The 21,289-nt window shown below is 36.9% G+C and overlaps 1 protein-coding gene across 1 annotated transcript; it reads left to right on the forward strand.

The window, feature by feature from the left end:
- The first annotated feature begins 6,226 nt into the window (after positions 1–6,226).
- On the forward strand, positions 6,227–10,793 carry LOC131430738 (uncharacterized). Its single transcript, XM_058595932.1, has 2 exons — positions 6,227–6,320; positions 6,375–10,793. Exon 2 carries the CDS (start codon positions 6,382–6,384, stop codon positions 10,093–10,095), a length of 3,714 nt encoding a protein of 1,237 aa, XP_058451915.1. The 5' UTR covers positions 6,227–6,320; positions 6,375–6,381; the 3' UTR covers positions 10,096–10,793.
- Positions 10,794–21,289: the final 10,496 nt, after the last annotated feature.

Here is a 21,289-nt window from a genome sequence, read left to right on the forward strand (position 1 = left end):
TTTGTAGCTTCAGTAAGATTTCGAAACCCTTCATCACCACTGCTTCAAATGAACAGCGAAATATACATCAAGGAATGTTTACAAAAACGACTTCTACCCATGATTCGAAGCCACAAGGATCCTGTTGCTTTCTGGCCAGATCTTGCTTCTTGCCACTACTTGAAATCAACGGTAGAATGGTATACTACCAAAAATGTTACTTTCGTCCCAAAAGACTTGAATCCACCAAATTGCCCACAACTTCGACCAATTGAAGAATTTTGGGCATTAACGAAGGCATATCTTAGGAAACATGTCTCGGAAGCCGAAACCATTCAACAGTTCGAAAAAGATTGGAAAAGTGTCAAAACTTGTCGCCCTTAGAAGTCTGTGCGGAATTTAATAAGGAACGTTCGCAAGAAGGTGCACCAGCTAGTCTACAGTGGCTAAGTAGAAAATGTTGAGAATAATATTCTGTTGTTGTAGTCTAATATTATCAGTATATCGAATAAAATTTGAATATCTAACACTTGTGAATTATTTACAGCGAAATCAAAGTGCGTCCATACTTTCTGGGACAGTCTTTATTTCAAATTATTTAAAGACCGAACCTAAGAATTTGAATGAGATTTATATTTTTTTTTGCTCAGCACAAGGTGATTAAAAAATCTGTAAAAAAAATGTAATACTGGACCCGATACGTAAACAGGCAGTTGGTATTTATTCAACAGGGCGAGGTTAATAATTAATAAACAAAAATGCATTTTTCAAAATATTTTTCACGTTTATTTCAAATTAAAGACCGAGCCTAAAATTCTAAACTAAATTAGTATTTTTTTCTCAGCATAAAAAGATAAAAAAATTGTAAATATGGCAACACTGTAGCTGATACCTAAACATGCAGGTGGTATTTATTCAACAAGGCGAAGATTACGAGAAAGATGACTCGGAAGGCAGAATAAGAAGCCAGTTGTCAAATCTTGTTTTAGACCATTACTGGATTGATAAGGGAAAGAAGCCGTTTGTAACAATTATTAAAACGCTATTTCAGCCTCGCGGAACGTTTTTTCGTCCGTGTAAATAATGAAAGTTCTAAACCTAAGACAAGACCTGACCAGAGATGCCAGGTAAAATTTTCAAATATCTTCAGACAGGGTTGCAAAAGTCTGTATACCCGAAAAATAAATCTGCAATTGTCTTGAATTTTCTTAATAAAGTATGATACGCTAAACTGACTTGACGAGCAAAGAAAAAAGGCCGCAACAATTTCAAAAGTCTGTAAATTTTGACCGAAAGTCTGCGAAAAACTCGATTTTCAAAAGTCTACACAAAAAAATGTCTGCAGCGCTATGTCCGAAATCAGCAGATTTACAGACAAATCTGCAGATCTGGAATCTCTGGACCTGACAACTGGCTTCTTATTCTTCCTCTCGAGTCATTTTTCTCGTAATCTTCGGCTTGTTGAATAAATACCACCTGCATGTTTACCCACTTGTACGCGGCGGGCAGATTTCCCCCAGACGGCTGGCTATGTCTGCCATCCACTTTTGCCGGAATTCTGCCAGAATTCCGGCAAAAGTCTGGCAACAATGCAACAACCGTATCCGGCAGAGAATTTAGCCTAGCGGTTGTTAACGGTTCTGTTTCTGTCGGATTCTTGCCATACAAGATTGGCAGAACCGTTTTGAATCGGTTCTACATTTTTAGCGTCTTGGTTTTATTTTTTCAATAAAAGATACATATGAAAGGCAATAAGTTATTGCCCTTCATATATACTAATCATGGAAAATGTTATTGTCAATAACATTGCTTTCTCACTACCAAACATACCCATATTTCAATCTCATTTACCTCGTCTCAAGATTCGTTTTTTACGTACATGCGGGATTGACGAATATCAAATAAAGTCGAATAAAAAAGAAAAAAGAAAAAGGAGGGAAATAAACAAGACACGTACGGCGAGATAAAGAACCAATTTCGCCTGGACAATTTTGACAGCAGCCGGAATGCAGCCAGCCTTCTGACGGTTGCCAGAATTCTTCACAAGCGGGTAGGTATCAGCTACAGTGTTGCCATATTTACAATTTTTTTTATCTTTTTATGCTGAGAAAAAATATTAATTTAGTTTAGAATTTTAGGCTCGGTCTTTGATTTGAAATAAACGTGAAAAATGCTTTTTTGTTTATTAATGATTAACCTTTAAAACAGTTAATTGAGCATATTTCGGCTGTTGAATTGATTTTGCGTTGATTTTTTATCCTCCCCTGCCTTCAAACGAAAAGCTACCAATCGATTTATTGAATGTTTAAATTGGAAATTTGGGTTTCGAAGGAAGATTAATTATTCGCATAAGTCTCAGGCATAGGACTTTTCTCCGTCGGGAAAATGGAACTGTAAAAAAATCTAGTGATTATATTTCATTAACATGTTGAACACAAAATCGAACCCATTGTAGACGTTTTACCGGATCTTTTGGAAACCGGTAACAAGTTAAGTTTGGATAAAAATGTTTAGTGCGACCATGCTAATTTTATTTACACAGTGCTGCACTTTAGTTGATTTTGGGTACGTTTTGACCCAAAATTAAGTAGCGGGTGCCCGCTTGTGAGGAATTCTGGCAACCGTCAGAAGGCTGGCTGCATTCTGGCAGCTGTCAACATTGTCTAGGCGAAATTACGTCATTACCTCGCCACACGTGTCTTGTTTATTTCTCTCTTCCTTCTTTTTTTTTATTCGACTTCATTTGATATTCGTAAATCGTAAATGTTCATACAAAAAACGAGTCTTGAGACGAGGTAAATGAGATTGAAATATGGGTATGTTTGGTAGTGAGAAAAAAATGTTATTTGCAATAACATTTTATATAATAAGTATATATGAAGAGCAATAACTGATTGTCATTCATGTACTTTTTATTGAAAAAATAAAACCAAGACGCTAAAAATGTAGAACCGATTCAAAACGGGTCTGCCAATCTTGTATGGCGAGAATCCGACAGAAACAGAACCGATAATAACCGCTAGGCGAAATTTTCTGTCGGAAACGGTTGTTGCATTGTTGCCAGATTTTTTCCGGAATTCTGGCAGAACTCCGGCAAAAATGGCTGGCAGACATAGCCAGCCGTCTGGGGGGAAGTCTGCCCGCCGCGTACAAGTGGGTGGTAAGAGTGTGCGATATCTATTTTTACATGTAGATGGCGCTTTTGTTAGTGGTGCCATCGGCTAGTAGATGGTGCTTTCATGAACAGCAAAAAAAATATTGGTGTGAATTTTTAGTGATTAGTTTCTCTCAAGTCAGTGATTGTTTTTTTTTCATAATCTATAAGGCATACTTAAGCTCTCAGATGCCGATTGCCGAGGGCAATCTAGTCAGTGATGCTCCATCTTACCCTGTTAGGTTATTCTTTCGATTGCAGTGTTATTTTCGATTGCAATTTCTTTTACATTGACTTCCGATGACAGTTTCGCGGCGTCGTAACACTGATTCACTCCAGAACGAGAAAAATCTTTCTTCCACGAACAAGAAATATATTTCGTCACACTATTGCGAACCCTCTAGCTTCTTGCGATGAACAACTATTGTATAATAATAATAATATTATTTTCGTAATTCATTGTAATTAGGTTTTTTATCGTGACGACACAAATGAACAAGTATTCATCATTGACAATTTAGCGGTACTGTTTACAAACAAGCTTAAACAAAAATCGAAGAGCACATCTAAAACGATCATCTTTACACTTTGCAACTAGTCACTTATATAATAAATATCAAAAACAAACCGTATTCAATCGTGAACAAATGTTTTAAACCTTTATTTAGGCGATACGGACCGTAAATGGTCTGATCCAATTTGTCAATAAACAAACAAAAGAAATTTATGTTTACAAACAGTACTGCTGAACTGTCAAAATGTGTTCATCCGATTGAGGTTAGCAGTGACGGTAAAAAACCTAAAGTACGATTCAGACCGTCCGGCTTCTTCCGTCACCGTCACTGGAACGTCAACGTCCGTCACCGTCATTCTAATTCACACGATCCGGTTTCCTATCCGCGTCCGTCATGTCATTTTCTTACACGCAGAATTTTAAGAACTTAGTTTCGCACAATTTTATTCCACTAATACAAAATCTGGGAGCTTTTGAAGCCAATCAATCTGTTGTTTTCCTACCTTTTAATCGAATAAATAACTTTCAAAATTAGCTAGAAAGAGGGAAAAACAAAACAAAGAGTTCCACTCACCAACGTAACGTACTTTGCAAATCTACTGATAAATTTAATTACCTATATGTGGTATATTTTGTTTAAGAGTGGGATCTTGACACCGAATACATGCATAACAAACGTCAGCTCAATACCGTAATCATATGAATCGTGCATGTGTGCGATAATCACAGTCCGTCAAATATTCTTTCGGAGAAATGTTGACGGAGCTTGCCGTTGACGGACGTTAACGTTCCGGATCTCTGCTGGATCGTGTGAATGCGCAAAGGGAAAACTCGTTTGACTAATTTTGACGGAGGCTGACGTTCCGGTGACGGTGACGGAAGAAGCCGGATCGTCTGAATCGTACATAATTCAGATTACGTTTCAGGAAACTTTTTTCAAATCGTCGTATCTGCACGCTAAAAATAAAAGTATCAATTTTGACTAATTTTTAATAATTTTCAGCAGGCGTTGTAACGTTGTGTTTCGCAACTGGAAGCGTATGTCCAAATTATCAGTTCGGAAGGAATCCTGAATTAAATCCGAGCGGGTGAAATTTTAATTTAAAATTCCATGTGAAATTTAGTATGAAATCCGAATCAATGCGGACTCCAGTGCAACGATCGATTGCGAATGAATTTCACCTCCAGCCGAAGTCGGAATTGAGTGAAGAAAAGCGAACAGAATGGTAAATTCGTTTTTTTTCTTCTTGGGTTTCTTCAGTGGGGCTAAGAATGCGATGAAATCGTCGCAGAATTTTCAAATAATGAGCGTCGGAACCACATATGCCAGATTGTAGATTTGGATGTAAATTTGCGATCATATTGCACCAACGAAGGACATCCGTTGCACGTTTTCTTTTTTAGAGGACCTGCACACAGCTGCGTGTGCACCTTATCCAAGTCGGTCTCGGGTCGGCCTAGTACGGAGAGATTTTGAATCGTATTTTAGTCGGTAGTTCCGTCGGTCGAACTTGAAGTATACGATTTCGTCGGGAGAGTGCAAATTTGCAGAACTCTCGATGAATTTTTCAAAGGGGCGTATAAGTAAGTCACAGATTCTCTTTGCTTGATTTCAGCTGTTTTTCAAAGAAGGGCGAATCTAACATTGACAGAAAATAGAGACACACATCGATGAATGTTACGACTCTGGTTTTTTCCTGTTTAAAATTATCGTATATTATCAGATCAATTTCAGATAAATAGATTAACTGTTGGTTTATCTATAGAAGGTATTCAATTTTGTTCACTTTTCCTCTATATCCACTGAATAAAGCAATATTCTGACCTTATGTTCAACGTTTGTAATCGAACCCCGCTATATTCATACATTCATCGAGTCTTTGGTATCTCTTCTCTCTTTTGCACTAGCGATACAAAATTACCATGACTCTTCTGACAGTTTTAACGTACGACCACAAATGCACATTTATCTGTATTTCAAATAAAGAAATAATAGAACGGTAGCGTATACCAGTTTAAAAATTTGACAGTAGAACTGTTCGAATAAATAAAACTAAAACGGCTTGCTGGGGATACGCTTGTTTCAGTTTCAGTTATATTATAGTCCACTCATTATAATCGTGCAGCTGCTAAATTTGCTCTAAGTGTTAGAAACAGCTCCTTTTGGTTACCATTCTTTTCCATGCATGCATATCGGTCACCTGATAAAACATGTGAATCGTACTTTAGTCGCATAACATGTTTGTATGTGTCGCCAAATATTCCAGAGTTTTTTTTAGAGACTATTGATGTCAATGATTTGCCACTAGTTTTACTGGAGAATTTTGGAAGTGTCTAACTACCTATTTTTGATGTAGAATTTCGTCTTTCTTTACTATGCTCACCTGGGTGCATTTTCAAAACTTCACAACACGAAAGTGTCACGGAATGACTCTAGATTTGTTTTCTTAATAACTTGTTGCGGAACATTCATCGGTGTTTTTGTCCATTTGCTGTCAATGTTAGGTTCGCCCTTTCTTGAAAAACAGCTGAAATGTCACTTGGTTATACGGCCATTTGAAAAATTAATCGAGAATTGTCAAATTTTTCATTGGGTATAGTAATAAAAAGAAATATATTTTTTTCTGAATATTCTTAGAAAAGTTGAATGTTTTTAATTTTGTTTTAGTTTTGGTAAGTAGAGTTCTACAGATTCATGGTAGTTTTCATATACATTTTTCCACTCAGTATTTCAATGCCTGGCAAAGGAGAAAATGTTCCCGATGGATACTTTTACCAGCTGTACACATTGTTGTATTTCATTTGCCGGTTCAGACGAAATGCGGAATGTACTAAATATTGCATTGGGAATGCAATTAAAAAATACGGTGCGCTAGATGATGTAGTACTCAAGGTGGGACCTGATGGGAATCAACGTATCTACGCGTTGCAAGTCAAGCAAGCACAAACTGACAAGAAAATTGATATGAATGCCCTTACAGGGAAAGGAGAAAACAAATTTTTCGTTTTTAAGTACTTTCAATCATTTTTGGATATAAAGGAACATGTTCCTTTAGAAGAACTGAAGGAAATGATTATATGGACACATATGGATTTTGCGGAGAATGTGAAGCATTTAATAGGAAAATATTCACCTGGGAATTCGGATTTGTTGACACCAGAGGATTACGTTTTCTCTTACGACCGTTACAGGATTGTAGATTTTGAACAACTATCTTCGGATTATTTGAGAAAAACACACCCTTTCGAAGCACTGGTTGGTAAATTTGTTTCAGTTTTATTCCGGAAGGAACAATGGAATTCGAATGGAGCAGCCAAAGGCTGCTATCGAATTATGGCCAAAGAGGTTATCGTTTGTAATGGGCATAACTCTAAGTTTCGAGACGAGTTCATCAGAGGAGATGAACATTTGAGCCAGGTTACCCTTTTGTTTCGAGAGTACTTTGAAGGAGCTATGAAAAGACAGTTCCTGAAGGACAAACTGGGAGATTTCTCCATGGCTCAATTGAACAGTGAACCTTATAGGAAACACTTTGAATTGAAAGTGGATGAGAATTTTAGGGAGGGATCGAATAAGCAACCGATGTGGAAAATTGGGTACATACCTACAGAGCAAGACTTGAAGGATTTTTTCTCTCGTTTCGTGTTCTACCTAAATGTTCCAAAACTCTCAACGATGAAAGAATTTCTAGCAAGGGAGTTGCATGTATCGTTTGAACAATTTTGCAATATTGTCGAGAAGTACTCAATTCATAAATTTATGAATGAGCAACAAGTTGAAAGCATTATTAAATTGCTAGAGTTACGAGAGGATATGAATAAAAACATCTATTCAGGATTGAAATTTGTTGAACGAGACCTGTTGGAACTACAGAACCAAATTAGGAACACGAAAAGGTTTTTATATATCGAAGCTCCACAGGATGTAGAATGTACTGTATCGCGAATACGTTCGATCTTGGAAGGTGATATCGAAGCTGCTAGTAAACGGTTCGTTGTAATTGATTTGAGTAACAGTATGAAGGATTTGGATGGCTTACTGCCCATTATAAATGATACCGGTTTGTGTGAGCATGCCTTAAAATTTGTAATAATAATTTCTCCCAGCTTCATTACTTCTCAAGAAGTAGTAGAAAAATTGGTGCCATCCGAAGTGAAAGTAGTATTTGTAGCCAAACAGGAATTGCCACAACAATCGGATGAAACAGTAGAGAAAGTCAAAGACAAAGAGGCAAAGCTAAATGGAAATGAAAGATTTAAAGATGAATTCGATGTCGGATTGCTTACGCAGGCTAGCAAAAATGATATAAAACTCAGGGAAATATCGCTATTTGGAATGGCAACCATTAAGGTAGATTCACTTTTTTCAACCGACTTGTTTAGGAAAGAAAATTTTTGGCTAGTGCTGGGACTGTATCGAAATAGGAACAATGTAACGGTTGGAGAGCGTTTAACTTCGACTGATTTTTTTATACGCAGAGAAATGAAAGATAATCTAAACAACGCAGTAGATTTGGTCAATGAAAATGGCCCAAATCGTGTTGTGATATCCGATCAAACTGGAATGGGCAAAACCACAGAACTAATTAATCTAACGGTCCAGCTGAGAGAAAGGTATCCGCGACGTTTAGTAGTTTTTCTGGACTGTTTGTCTGCAGTTAATAGTTTTAAAACCAACTTCGTCGAGACCATAGGTGAAGTGGTTTGCGGATCTAACCTTTTGGGACGCCATATTGTTAAAGAGATGTTTCACCAGGAAAAAGTTATGATAGTTTTGGATGCATTGGATGAAGTTAGCGACGCAGACGACGAAAAACTGAAAAAACTATTGATAGGTGCTTCGCTCGTTGATGTTAGCAAATTGTGCATTTCTTCTAAACCTTACCGGGAAAAGTTCATTATCGATGTACTGACAGACTGTAAAATTTGCAAACTGGATCACTTTAGTCCGGAGAACCAACGCGAATATTTGAGAAAATTCTGGAGAGTCGAAGAAATTCAACAGAACGAAGAACGGGCCATTATAGAGCACAATGTTGAATCTATTATTAATAAGTTTAGGAACATTTTTAGGGACAATTTCCTCCTTGGGGTGCCACTGCAAACTGCAATGATTGCAGAAATTTACCAGGAAAATATTTGCGAAAGAGAATTCGTGGTGCCACAAGCGTATGAGATTGGAGGGGTAGTCGAAAGATTCGTTGATGAAAAGCTCAGACGATTTTGTTCGAAGACCTTCAAAAGTGCTAGTAAAGCACACGACACTGTTATGCATAATTTGACAGAGCCAGTGTTACGTAGTCATCTTAAATTAGCAGTAAATTTGTTCCGCCGGAGCTACCATATTAAGAGACGTACTTCGGATGATGCCATATCGAAAGAGATTGACAAACAACAGGTATACGGATTAGTACAACTACGGCCGTCAGAAGGATTCATACATCAAATCTATTTGGATTATTTCCTCACGCTGTATATGCTGACGTACTCGGTGAATGAGAAACTATTCAAACTTTTTATGAAGCGAATTTTTTGTAAGTCTCGGAAAGACTTAGCGATTCGATTTCTAGACTATCACATTGGATGCATAGCGCCGGATAAAGCACTCGAAAGTGACGAGCATGATTCGGGTCATCCCAGCGAACGAGAACAGTTTGAAGTTCCCTCAACGGTGAGAATTCATCCAGACAAAATCTGGGAGTTAAACTTCTTTCTTCGAACGTACTGCACCGGCAGCGAGATATTTACTTTCATTCGGAATAGCTTGAATGCATCCGTATTCAACGTATTCGAAGTGATGTACGATAGCTTACCAGAAAGTATGAAAACAAAGCTGGAGTTCTGCTTCGGAGCGCAACCGGAAAACTATTTCATAAATCTAAAACCATGCGGAGAAAATCACATTTTGCAATTGTTGACGATTTTGCGGAAGAAAAATCCGGATAATTTTGTTCGTCGGTACCTGGTCAATTTTGGCGACGAGGATGAAGATTTTCTCGCGATTGCCTGTCGGAAACCATTTATGGAAGTTCTGAAGATGTTTATTGAGTTAAAAGCAAATATTAACGAAGATGAATATCATTCTTTGAAAGACTATGTTTTCCGGCGTATCATCCGGTATTTGGAACTAGTTGTTCAACACAACAATAGCCAGCTGTTGAAGTTCGTCATTGACTGGGTGATGAAAACGAAGTCCAAGGAAGGTAGCAAAAGCATTTTAAATGAAAAAGATATACTATTGGAATTTGTTAAAAATGTTCAAGTAAAGGTAGAAACTAAAGACTTTTTAGAACACAACAGAATCGAAATGATTGAAAGCTTTCACAGTCTGTACAAATGGTCCTACGATGATAGCTACGTACTCAGCGATGGATGTATTGATAAAATCAGAAATATATCAAATAGAGGAATCCTGGATGCATTTAGCAAAACTTTCCTTACAGTATAACTGCCACAAATGTGCCTTAAAACTAGTTATAAAATATACCTCTATATATAATGGTAAGACATGCCATACAAAATAATATTTATAAAACTATTGAGAGATCTTGAAATATAAGTATTGTTATATAAAAAAATTGTTATATAAAAAAAATCACCCCGATTCTGCAATCCGACGGATTTGTGATACGAACGAATCTACACTTTCGTTCGAGTTCGAATTTTGCATTCTTTATACCGTTCGACTTGTATGATTCGATCGACTCTCGAACACTTGAAATTTCGAACACTAACCATCAAAGCTGTCAACACTACTCACACGTTCTTTTTCTTTTTATATTATTCATTTCTTAGTAAACGAAACCGTCACACTTTTTAGTAAACGAAATCGTCACACGTCAAACAAATTAGAACGATTTTAAAACGAACGTAAGTAATATGTACGCAAGTCGATCGAGAAATGTTCGAAAATTTAACAACTCGAACGAATGATATTCGAGTGCATACCCAACTCGAATAGAATGCAGAACGGAAACGTGTCGATCATTCAACGTTTGTTCAATTGTATTCGATTTTCATTTGCCCCGCAGCACAGTAAAAAACTTATTTTCAAAATATTTAGCCAGCCAGCTTTCCTCATGAATTGAGGGTTTAATTATATGTTAGATATTTACAGAAGATAGTATGATAGATTAGTTTACGATAACGTGCAATATGTATCATTTCGATAAATGTAATCTGTTGGTACAAAAATAAATAAATAAATAAATACAGAATAGGGGTGTATAGGAACTTTTATTTGAGCCTAAGTATGTGAAAATCGATCATATCATCTCTGAGAAAATTGAGTGAGTACAGTTTTAGAGTTTTGACCACTATTTCCGGTACTGCTGGAATCAAGAAGTTTCCTAAGTAACTAATATAGCCTACAAATTGAATCAGTTTTGAGCCAAGCCAATAAAATTTGTATCCTTTTTTGCATCGTCGCTCTAAATCCCGGTCTGTAATTTTAAACCCCCTTTTACCCTATGAAAGCACGATGAAATTCAACCTGTTGGACTATGAGATTTTTTATATTATGAGTGACATTATTTGACACATACTCACACACGAACATTGCTCAGTTCGATGAACTGTGTCGAATGATATAAAACCACTTAGCCCCCCTGGTCGAATGATATATAATACTTAGAACTTTTTCAAGTGATTGTAGAAACTTTCTATATGAGAAAGGTAATAAGTGTACTTTTATAGAAAAGCATCGTTATCATGATTTTGTAATAACACTAACAAGTAGAAGATCTACAAATTTACATATTTTCACCAGAAAAATATAGATTTAAATGTGGCAACCCTGCACGCTTTGCTAAATTGAACCAAATACGCTGCGAACGGATCAAAGCCGGTGCTATTTTAGTACCAGCACGTACCGACGCGTACAAGGTTTGCATCTTCATTTTGAATGACGATTTTAATGTTTTGGAGCTCATTGCCCTACAATTTGAGAACCGGAAGACAGATCTGGATGAAATTGCACATTATGTTTAAAGACAACGAGAGCTTTAATTAAATAATTCGTGAAAATCGGTTAAACCGACGACACGACTAGGCATTGTGAAGAAAAATCGGAATAAAAAGTGTTCTTGAGCGATTTACCACCATTTACCACAAATCTAGTGACTCCTTGAAAATGATAAAAATAATCTTCTTGCGCAACACTGTTCAAGTTGCTACGAACTAGTAACCAAGGAGCCCCATAATCACTTCCGGTGAAACTCTCAAAGGGTGAGCACGTTGCATCGTGTTAGTCCGGAGAAAATTCGAGTATTTCGCCAGAAAGAAAGGATTTTCAGCCGTACTTTGACGATTCGACGCAGCCACACAACGAGATTTTCGCTTGTAGTCAAGTTAGAATAAAGTCCATTGGACTATAAACGAAAATTTACTGGCAATATAGCCTTAGTTGCTGTGCCATAAATTCGGCGTCATCTCAAGTGAGGTGACGCCAACCAGAAAGAAGAAGAAGAAGAGCCACATAATAAACAAATAAATAAAACTGTAACTCTTTTCCCTAGTGATTTATTTATTTATTATTTATTTATTATCATTGTTATGTCCATCGGATATAAAAATCTAAATGGACGAGGATGGGAAAAAGCCCATTTGAGTAGCCAATGAAATGGGCGCAAAAACCATCATCTTTTGAAAAAATATGAATAACAATAATTACAGTACGAGAATAATAATAATCACAAATAACATAGATATGACAAATAACATCAAAACAAAGATTGTAAAATATATAGTCAAAGCTCAACAGATCTTTTAATTTTCCTTACAAAGCTACTAGATGATTCTCCAAACTCGAAATGATTTTCCACAGAAGTAAACGTTCGAATACATGCAGCTATCGGTTCATTATATCCAAATAGAGTTCTGTGAAAACTGTTCTGAAGCAGAGTTGAATTTCGCAGCGTTCTGCTTGGAATCCGAAAATTGACTTTGGAACGTAGCTCGGGAGCATCAATTTCTCCGTTTATCAATTTTGCAATGATCAATGCCTGTTGAATTTTTCGTCGGCGTAGCAACGTATCAATCCCTATAAGCTGACATCTTTCCGTATATGGTGGTAGATTTTCAGGGTCTCGCCATGGTAAGTGTCGCAGCGCCAGACGAACAAAGTGTTTTTGAACTCTTTCAATTCGTAAATTCCACGAAATTTGATAAGGCAACCAAACCACTGATGCATTTTCAAGAATTGGCCGGACAAGTGAACAGTACAACGCCTTCAGGCAATGAGGATCCTTGAAATCCTTAGCAATTTTCGAAATGAAACCCAATTGACGTAATGCCTTAATGATTATAAGTGATCGATGCAAATCAAACGATAGTTTTTCATCAAGCTGTACTCCTAAGTCGCTCACCTGATTAACTCTAGTCAGAACTGAGCCATCAATATTGTAGTCGAATGTTACAGGACTCATTGTTCGATGAAACGTAATCACCAGACATTTTGAAACATTAATGAGTAGTTGGTTTTTACTACACCAGTCAACGAAAAGCTGAAGTTGATGTTGTAGTCGACGACAATCCTCCAGAGTTCGAACAACTACACACTTAAATTTTTTAGCTGAGTCTCGGCAAAAAAATGCCGAGATTCGCACAGCCGAGTAATCAGCAATCATCTCGGCAAAAATAAAATTACTGAGCGTCTCGGCACCCTAAAATTTGACAAACGTCAAATATTGCCGAAATCGTCAGCATAAGATTTACTGTTTGCTCAGTGAAACGTTCACTGAATATTCGGCAATCCAATAAAACGAAAAAATGAAAAAATAAATTACCGAATCATCAGTAATTAAAAATCTAGTCAATTAAATTTGTTTGTAATTTCTCAACATTATAAACACGCCATTCAGGATCAAAAATTTATTTTATTAACACTTAAAGGAGGCTTACAAATTTGTTGCCAGTAGTGCTTAAAGCCTCTACCTGAAAACATGTAGCATAACAAAAAGCGGCGTTTCCAGATGCGACCACCTTGAGTCGAGCTGGAAATATGAAAATAAAAATATATATTGATTTTTGGCTTACAAAAATGTTCAATATTTAATGATGCATTTATGGTATTGTTTAAAAAATAAACTTACTTTGATCTATTGAATTATTCCATGCATTGGGTTATTTTTTCGCTTATCCCCCAAAGTTTTGTCTCGAGGACGCTTTGAGCCCCGTGTTGGGTGTTTTTCCCTTATAATCGCGAGTGCTCTGATGAAGTCGCTTTTTATAAAGCGAAACATGTCACAATATTTATTCAATATTTTTACTTGCAAGTGGTTCCACGCTTCTTCGAAGATTATTTATTTTTTCACTCGAGAATTTCATTAGAAAATAATCGCACAATGCGAAGCAAAAATGTAACGCGGCAATAAATGACAGCTGTCGTGCTGAATCTCGGCAACAGCTAGCGCATATTCCGAAATCTCGGCAAACGTCTCTGCTGATGTCGGCATATCTGTTGTTTACTGATAAATTCAGCAAGCAATTATGCCAAATTTCGGCAAAGTGAAGCATTTTACCGAAATATCAGTGAATGCATTTAACGAAGTTCAAAAACATGCGTATTGATTACTGAGCAATCAGCAAATTTACGTGTTGCTGATCAGTTTCGGCATTTTATTATGCCGAGCTCAAGAAATGGTTTTAAGTGTGTAAATACAATTTCAAGTCGTCCGCATAAATTAGTTTCAAACCATCTTCAAGAGCAAATGAAACATCGTTGAAAAATAAAGTAAACAGCAAGGGTCCCAAATTACTACCTTGTGGAACTCCTGAATGGTTCGTGAATTACGATGATGTGTTACTATCTAGTTTCACTCGTAAAACTCTACTAGAAAGGTATGAGCTAAACCAAGATATAAGCTGTGCAGAGAAGCCAAGACGAGATAATTTACTCAGAAGTATTTTGTGATTAATTTCGTCAAATGCAGCCTTCAAATCCGTGTAGATGACATCCATTTGTGCCTTATTTTCCATGCAAGCGATACATTTAGATGTGAACGTTAATAAATTTGTTGTAACGGATCTTCCTGATATGAATCCGTGTTGATCGAATGAGATGTAATTTTTTGCTAAACAAACCATCACAGGAGTAATTACAAATGTGTTCAAGTTGACCATGTCAGCAGGAACGCCAGCCGTAGCAATTTCTACCTCTCTCACAGACGTAGAGCTATTAGAAAAAACGCTTGAAAAATGTTTGGCAAACAACTCACACGATTATGAGGCTGACGTGGCAACAGTATTATCAAGAAAAACATTTATAGGTATTGATGAACCTTTCCGTTTAGAGTTTACAAATCGCCAAAAACTACGTGGATTACGCCGAAGATTAGTCTGCATTCGGAGCACATAAGATCTGTATAATCTAGCATTAGGCAATCTATATGCATTGACAGATCGATGAAAATTAGATACGTTGAGATAGGTTCTACGATGATGAAGCTTACGTTGACATGCATTGCGTTCACGTTTCAGACGGCGTAATTGTTTAGTGCTCCATGCAGAGGAAATCTGTGGTCTTGTAAGAGGAACGTTTAATTCAAGCCATCGGTTTATCTCGCGACAGAATCCTAACTTCACCGGTGGCAAACAATGTAGTCCAATCAACGTTTTCTAAATGATCAGTAAGGGCAGAGAAATCAATCAAACGATAGTTCAATGGGCGCAACGTACTGCGATTATCATCCCTCGTCTGTACATTATCCGTTATAACCAGGCTTCCCAGCAGTACTGCTTTTCAATGACATCCGCCACGAGATAGCATGAGCTGTCGGAGCGCAAAGTCGAAAGCCCAGTCTACAATATGTGTGCAAGCATATGCCGAACTGTAATGGCAACAGCGCTCGCATGGCTAAATGAATGCTGTCACTGAGACAGTTTCTACTCACCAGTTTGATGAGAGTATTCTATCCGGAGAGTAGTCAAACCGAACGGGCTGTTTGTATCCTGTTTCTTTATGTTTACTCTTTCGCATGAACTGTTACGGCGACAGCCTTTGAAAATCGAAGACATCCTTTGATTTTTAGGGAATTACTGTTACGAAGGGCTGTCGCGAGCCGGCTGTCTCATCAATGTCTCTTGAAGTAATAAACCGGCTGTTTCTGGAGACGAGCTGTGCGCTCATAGTGCGCTCGCACTATTTCGGCTGCCTCAATGAAATGGTACTAGTACATACGATTGCGTTGTTGGGATTACCTTTGCAGGAAATTTTAGGGTTTCATTACATTACCATTGTGAAATAAAGAAATTGTTTTAGATTTATATATACTGTCGGCGAAGGCAATGAATTTTAATAACTAACGAAAATTAAAAGATAAACACAGAGTTTTGTGTAACGGCTCATATATCTGAATTACTGAAGTATTCATCCTTAGTGCTTCCTTCTTATTCCTAAAGAAACAGATACACTAGCATTCATTGATAATACTCCGAAAATATCTTATGCACCCTTATTCTGAATAACGACGTTTTGATTTTTCTGTTTCTCCTAGGATAACTAAACAAATGAATTTTTTAGGGTCGGAAATGACAGCCACAATATTATTATTATTATTATTATTATTATTATTATTATTATTATTATTATTATTATTATTTGATGAGTTGGCTAGAGCTGGTGAAACGAATGATTTCGTTGGTCCTGAACCAGCTTTACCACTTTCAATTAGTTGGATAAAGCACAAGATTCGTTCTTGGGCTGCATCCAAACATGCCAGCTACTGGCGCAGCTTGCAAACTTGCGCTCAGACAAAAGCATTTCTACCAGATTTAAATCTGAAAATGTCAAAGTGTCTACTGCATTTTTCCAAGCATCATTGCAGTATTCTGGTCAGAGCTCTGACTGGACCTAGCAAACTCAATGATCACATGGCTACTATTCAACGTGCTGAGTATTATTATTATTATTATTATTATTATTATTATAATTACTATTATTATTATTATTATTATTATTATTATTATTATTATTATTATTATTATTATTATTATTATTATTATTATTATTATTATTATTATTATTATTATTATTATTATTATTATTATTATTATTATATTTATTTATTCCCGCTTTCAAACTTAATTGTGGTCGTTCGCCGGGGAATCACACCTACATTTTTCAATATATCATTTTTCTTTTTTTTTAACATAATTTCTTTTCAGAAAGAAAACTATTAAATATATGCAATGAACTTGGCTCTCAGAATGTTTCACTATTCATTTACAATATTTAAAGTTCCAAACGTTTGATTTTTTTAAATGCGGACACAAGCTACTTAGCCAATTAGAGTAGAAAATTTTCGACATTCTTAGACTTGTAACTGCGGAAGTCGGATCCGAATTAAATTCAATAGTAACCTATGCAGCCTTTTCATATCAGCCTGATTTGGGAAAATAGGTGCAGTCATGCCTGAGAAATTGAGTGACGTTGTTTGACACATACACACACGGAGGAATTGCTTAACTTATCTTAGTCGAATGTCAACTTTCACTAGTCGAATTTTCAAGTAATTTCAAAACCTTTTTTTATGACAAAATCAAAATCTATGTATAGACACTATGAAATTTTTATAATTCCTATGGCAGATATAAGATTCTTCAAAACCAAATTGAGCTTGAATTCATGTTTGGGTAGTTTTTGTTACTTACCATTTTTGGAAATATAAGTGTACTTTATAGGTAATCGTACTTATCCCCAAATTTCCCAACCAGAACCGGCAATGAAATTCAATACGATAAATCTATAGTGCATCGAAATGTGAGGGCGTGAGAGCCGACTGAAACAGAGAACCAAAAATGTGTACGAGAATTGTAGCAAGCGCATAGAAACTGGATGTGCTGTTTGAAATTTCAAGGCACCGCATCTTCTTCTGCGTGCCGCTCGTGATTGCAACATCTACATTTCCAAAATTGGATTGAGCGTAAAAGCACATAGAGGAAATGATTAAGATACTTCTCAAAGTTTACATGAAATTGTCCTTTTAACTGCAGCTATAAATTTGGGCCTCAGTTACTTTTATATCAAGTTTTGTGGTAAACAACGACATTAAGCTAAAGAATTCAAAATATACTGAACACAAGCTTCTACTTGATGAAAGATGCGCTTTAACCGAGTTTTAAATTTTACAATGTAAAGTGACAGTTTTGACGTGTGTAAAAGTCGCAAACTTCTGGTAGCTATGACCAAAATAATATAATTTTTAATATGCCGTTTCTAGAGATAAGATAATTCAATGCATAACAGGAAGAAAATGAATTCCAGATTATCAGCACATATGTATTTTGGAATATATTCCAGGTTCATAGAAACACTACACTATTCATATATAGAAGATAACTTAATATGTCTGGAAAGCTTACGACCATATTACTCAAGAAAGACATTATTAAATAACTTGGTGAACTAAAACTTTTTTCTAAATAAAACGAAATAAACTTTCGAATCTGTTACGGGCAACCATGCTGCATTCCACGCTTGGAAACATGTTTTTTGGAAGAACCGCAATTTTTCATTCAGTTTTTGCACTCAAAGCTTTGTTGTACGGTACCTGCAAATAAGTTTCTAAATGATTTTTGCATTGCTAATTCCGACTCCAAATTTTGCACTCAAGGTTTTTATTCGATTGGTGGTTCAATGTACATATAACGAACTTAACGAGCCAGATTTTGTATGTTTCAGTTCTGACTTGGAAAGATTCTTAGTGTCCGTAGTATTGCAACACTGACCATGCAATAGTCCCGTAGACTTACAAGTCGACCGCAAAGTTGAATGCTATTCAGAATCACGCTAACTAGTATCGAATACAGAATCTTTGATTTGAATATATCTTTTGCTACAAACATTCATTCACCGTTTACATCTAAAATCTGATTCAATTGACTTATACACTCTTGTATAAGAAACGATCGCGCCTTTGATATTCTGAAGGAAGAGATAAAGAGGATGGAAATAATGCTTCACGCACATCAGTACGCGTCTACACTATGAATGTTACAGCCCACAAACCGAACGTAAACTGCCTGAAACGAGCACGCCGAACTGTCTAAGCTCTTTAATTATGAATATAATTTCTTGAAAACAAACTTTTCTTTCTATAGAATTCCATTGATCGATCGATTCATAGAAGATCGACCAAAATATAAAAATTAACTATTCATTAAAACCAAAGTCCGTTCTTCAATCCGTTTCGTATATTATTAATTATCAATTATATTGTTATCAATGCCCTACCAACGGTGATTGCTATGCGCAATGATCAACCCGTGCGCAAAGCAATCACCAAAGGCAAAACTAAAACCCACATGCTTGCCTCGAATCTTCATAGCAAACCAAGAGCAACAAATTTGAACCGCACCGGCTACTGTCGCAGACCTGGTCAAGGGAGAGTAATATTTTGCTCTCGACAGAAACAACGCAGTGACTGATACCCGAAGTTTACTGACGCAACAGCGAGAACTTCATGCTTCTTCGGCTGTCGTGGACCATGACAAAATGTCTTGTGATGGAATGAACTGTCGAACGAAGTGAATGACGGCAACGTTGGCTGTACAGAACTATTTGTCTAAGGGCTGTCGTGATGAAACCTATCACAAGGCTGTCATGGAAGGAGTAGCATGACAGCCCTAATAATAATGTCGCGCGGCGGTACATTTGGGAAGCCTGGTTATAACACGAAGATAAATGCAAAGCGGTGGATGATGGGTGTCAACAGGAAGTAGCGGCAAAGGGCAACGATCGACTCTGATATTGCAATCGTATGGACAAAATACCAGATCAAGTGTGCGACCCAACAAATTGTACACTAGATTCGCCTGACCGAGGCCCAAAAATTCCATGCCATCAAGTAGTGTGGAACTGGATGGTGGCAATTGCAAACCATTGCAAATGATACCGCTTTCGCTCCTTGTCCAATGCATGCGTGGCTGGTTGAAGTCACCACATACTAAAACAGTATCGTCAACGAGTCCATTACTTAAAAGCTCGTTCACAGTTGCGATGTGGTCATTTATCACGTTCAAATCCTTACTCCGATCTGGAGGGATATAAATAGCACATACCGTTACTTTTTTATTCTCTATCCTCAATGAAACAGAGATCTGCTCTAAATATTGTCCATTGGTCGTCCTTATTAATCTGCATGTGTATCGCCGAGCCACTGCAACCAGAACGCCACCGAATCGAGTTTTGTCACTATTGCGAATAGAACGATCGCAGCGGAACACATTGTAGGCAGTTCCAAAGAGCGGAAACGATGTGATGCAATCATCTATTCCAGTTTCGGTTAAAATAATTATGTCGAAATCACAATCTGTGGCCGCCAGAAACAAATCGTCGATTTTCGTTCTCAATCCTCTCACGTTTTGATAATATATTGAGATGTTACTTTCAAGGTCAGGCAGCTGCTGTAAACAACAGTGATTGAATACGGAAGAATCAAATAAGTCCAAATACTCGCCTCTGATGGGAGCTCCCGAGCTCCCACCGTCCTCAAAACAACGCGTTTCATTCATGCAGATATTGTCCGGAATAGTTACTCTAGCATTGTTGCTGGTTGCTCTCGGGACTAAATGTTCAGTTTTTACATTACGTTTTTTGGAACATCAACAAACGGTCTAAATACTAGACCGGTAGGCCAGCACGCAGGATCAAGAGCTTGCTGCTCAAGTGCAGGATCAAGACCTATTTTAAACGAGATATAGGTCATGTTGGCAATGTCCACACCCTTTAATACCAGTCTAATAACATCGAACGGATCAGACAAATTTAGACAACGGGCAACAATCTTTTTCACATCGTTCACATTCATTTAAGTATTAACGGTTGAAAGCCTGACAGATACAACCAAAATTTAGGCGGGGGTCAAAACATCTGCAGGACAGAATATATATTTGTAAATGATTATCTAGTGTTTTCTTAGAATTCATTGTATTGACTAAATGTTATCTTCGAAATTATCTTGAGTGCCATCTAAATCTTGCTGAATTACTCTGCGAGGGACGCTTCAAAAAGGCAATATGTATTGAATTAGTTTTACATGACATAATGCAAATTAAAGATGCAGTAAACTCAATGGATCTCCGAGATCTCGTGAGCCTTTTTGCACCTTTTACCCGGTAAAACATGTGTGTACAAAAAATTACTCTCCGAGGACTCCAACTGATCGCGGATGAGATCAAGACTTTGTTGCCTATGCGAATTCTAAAGATAATGATTTCGAAACTCCTACAATCTACTAGTAAAACAGTCCGGCCTTAGTTCAACAACCCTACAAAGAGATGCCCATGTTTGCAACGCTTGGCGATACGCTAGATCCGAGGAATTAGAATGAATTTTACAATTTTGTTTTATTTTGTGCGAAAAATTCTAATCAACGTGCATCTCCATAACGTGCTGTCTCTTGTATTTGAAAAGATAGTAATATATTATTATTTGATCTATCGTTTCAAGAAGAGTTTTGGAGTTTATGACACTGTAAGTAGTTTGAAAATGACCTTCTCGATCGTATTAAGCATTTTTATTTTTTCCGAATTACAGAATTATCCTGCACCAAGGTGTGGTTCAACAGTTCTAGGCCAAAGCATAAATTTGGAGAATGAATGTAAATTCCTTCAAGTTTGGGTCGAGGGTTGAACTATTTGGA

This window comes from Malaya genurostris, chromosome 2 (genome assembly GCF_030247185.1).
Source record: "Malaya genurostris strain Urasoe2022 chromosome 2, Malgen_1.1, whole genome shotgun sequence".
NCBI classification, from domain to species: Eukaryota; Metazoa; Arthropoda; class Insecta; order Diptera; family Culicidae; genus Malaya; species Malaya genurostris.

Coding starts and splice junctions, on each gene's coding strand:
- LOC131430738 (XM_058595932.1), top strand. CDS start 6,382: ATGCCTGGCAAAGGAGAAAATGTTCCCGATGGATACTTTTACCAGCTG.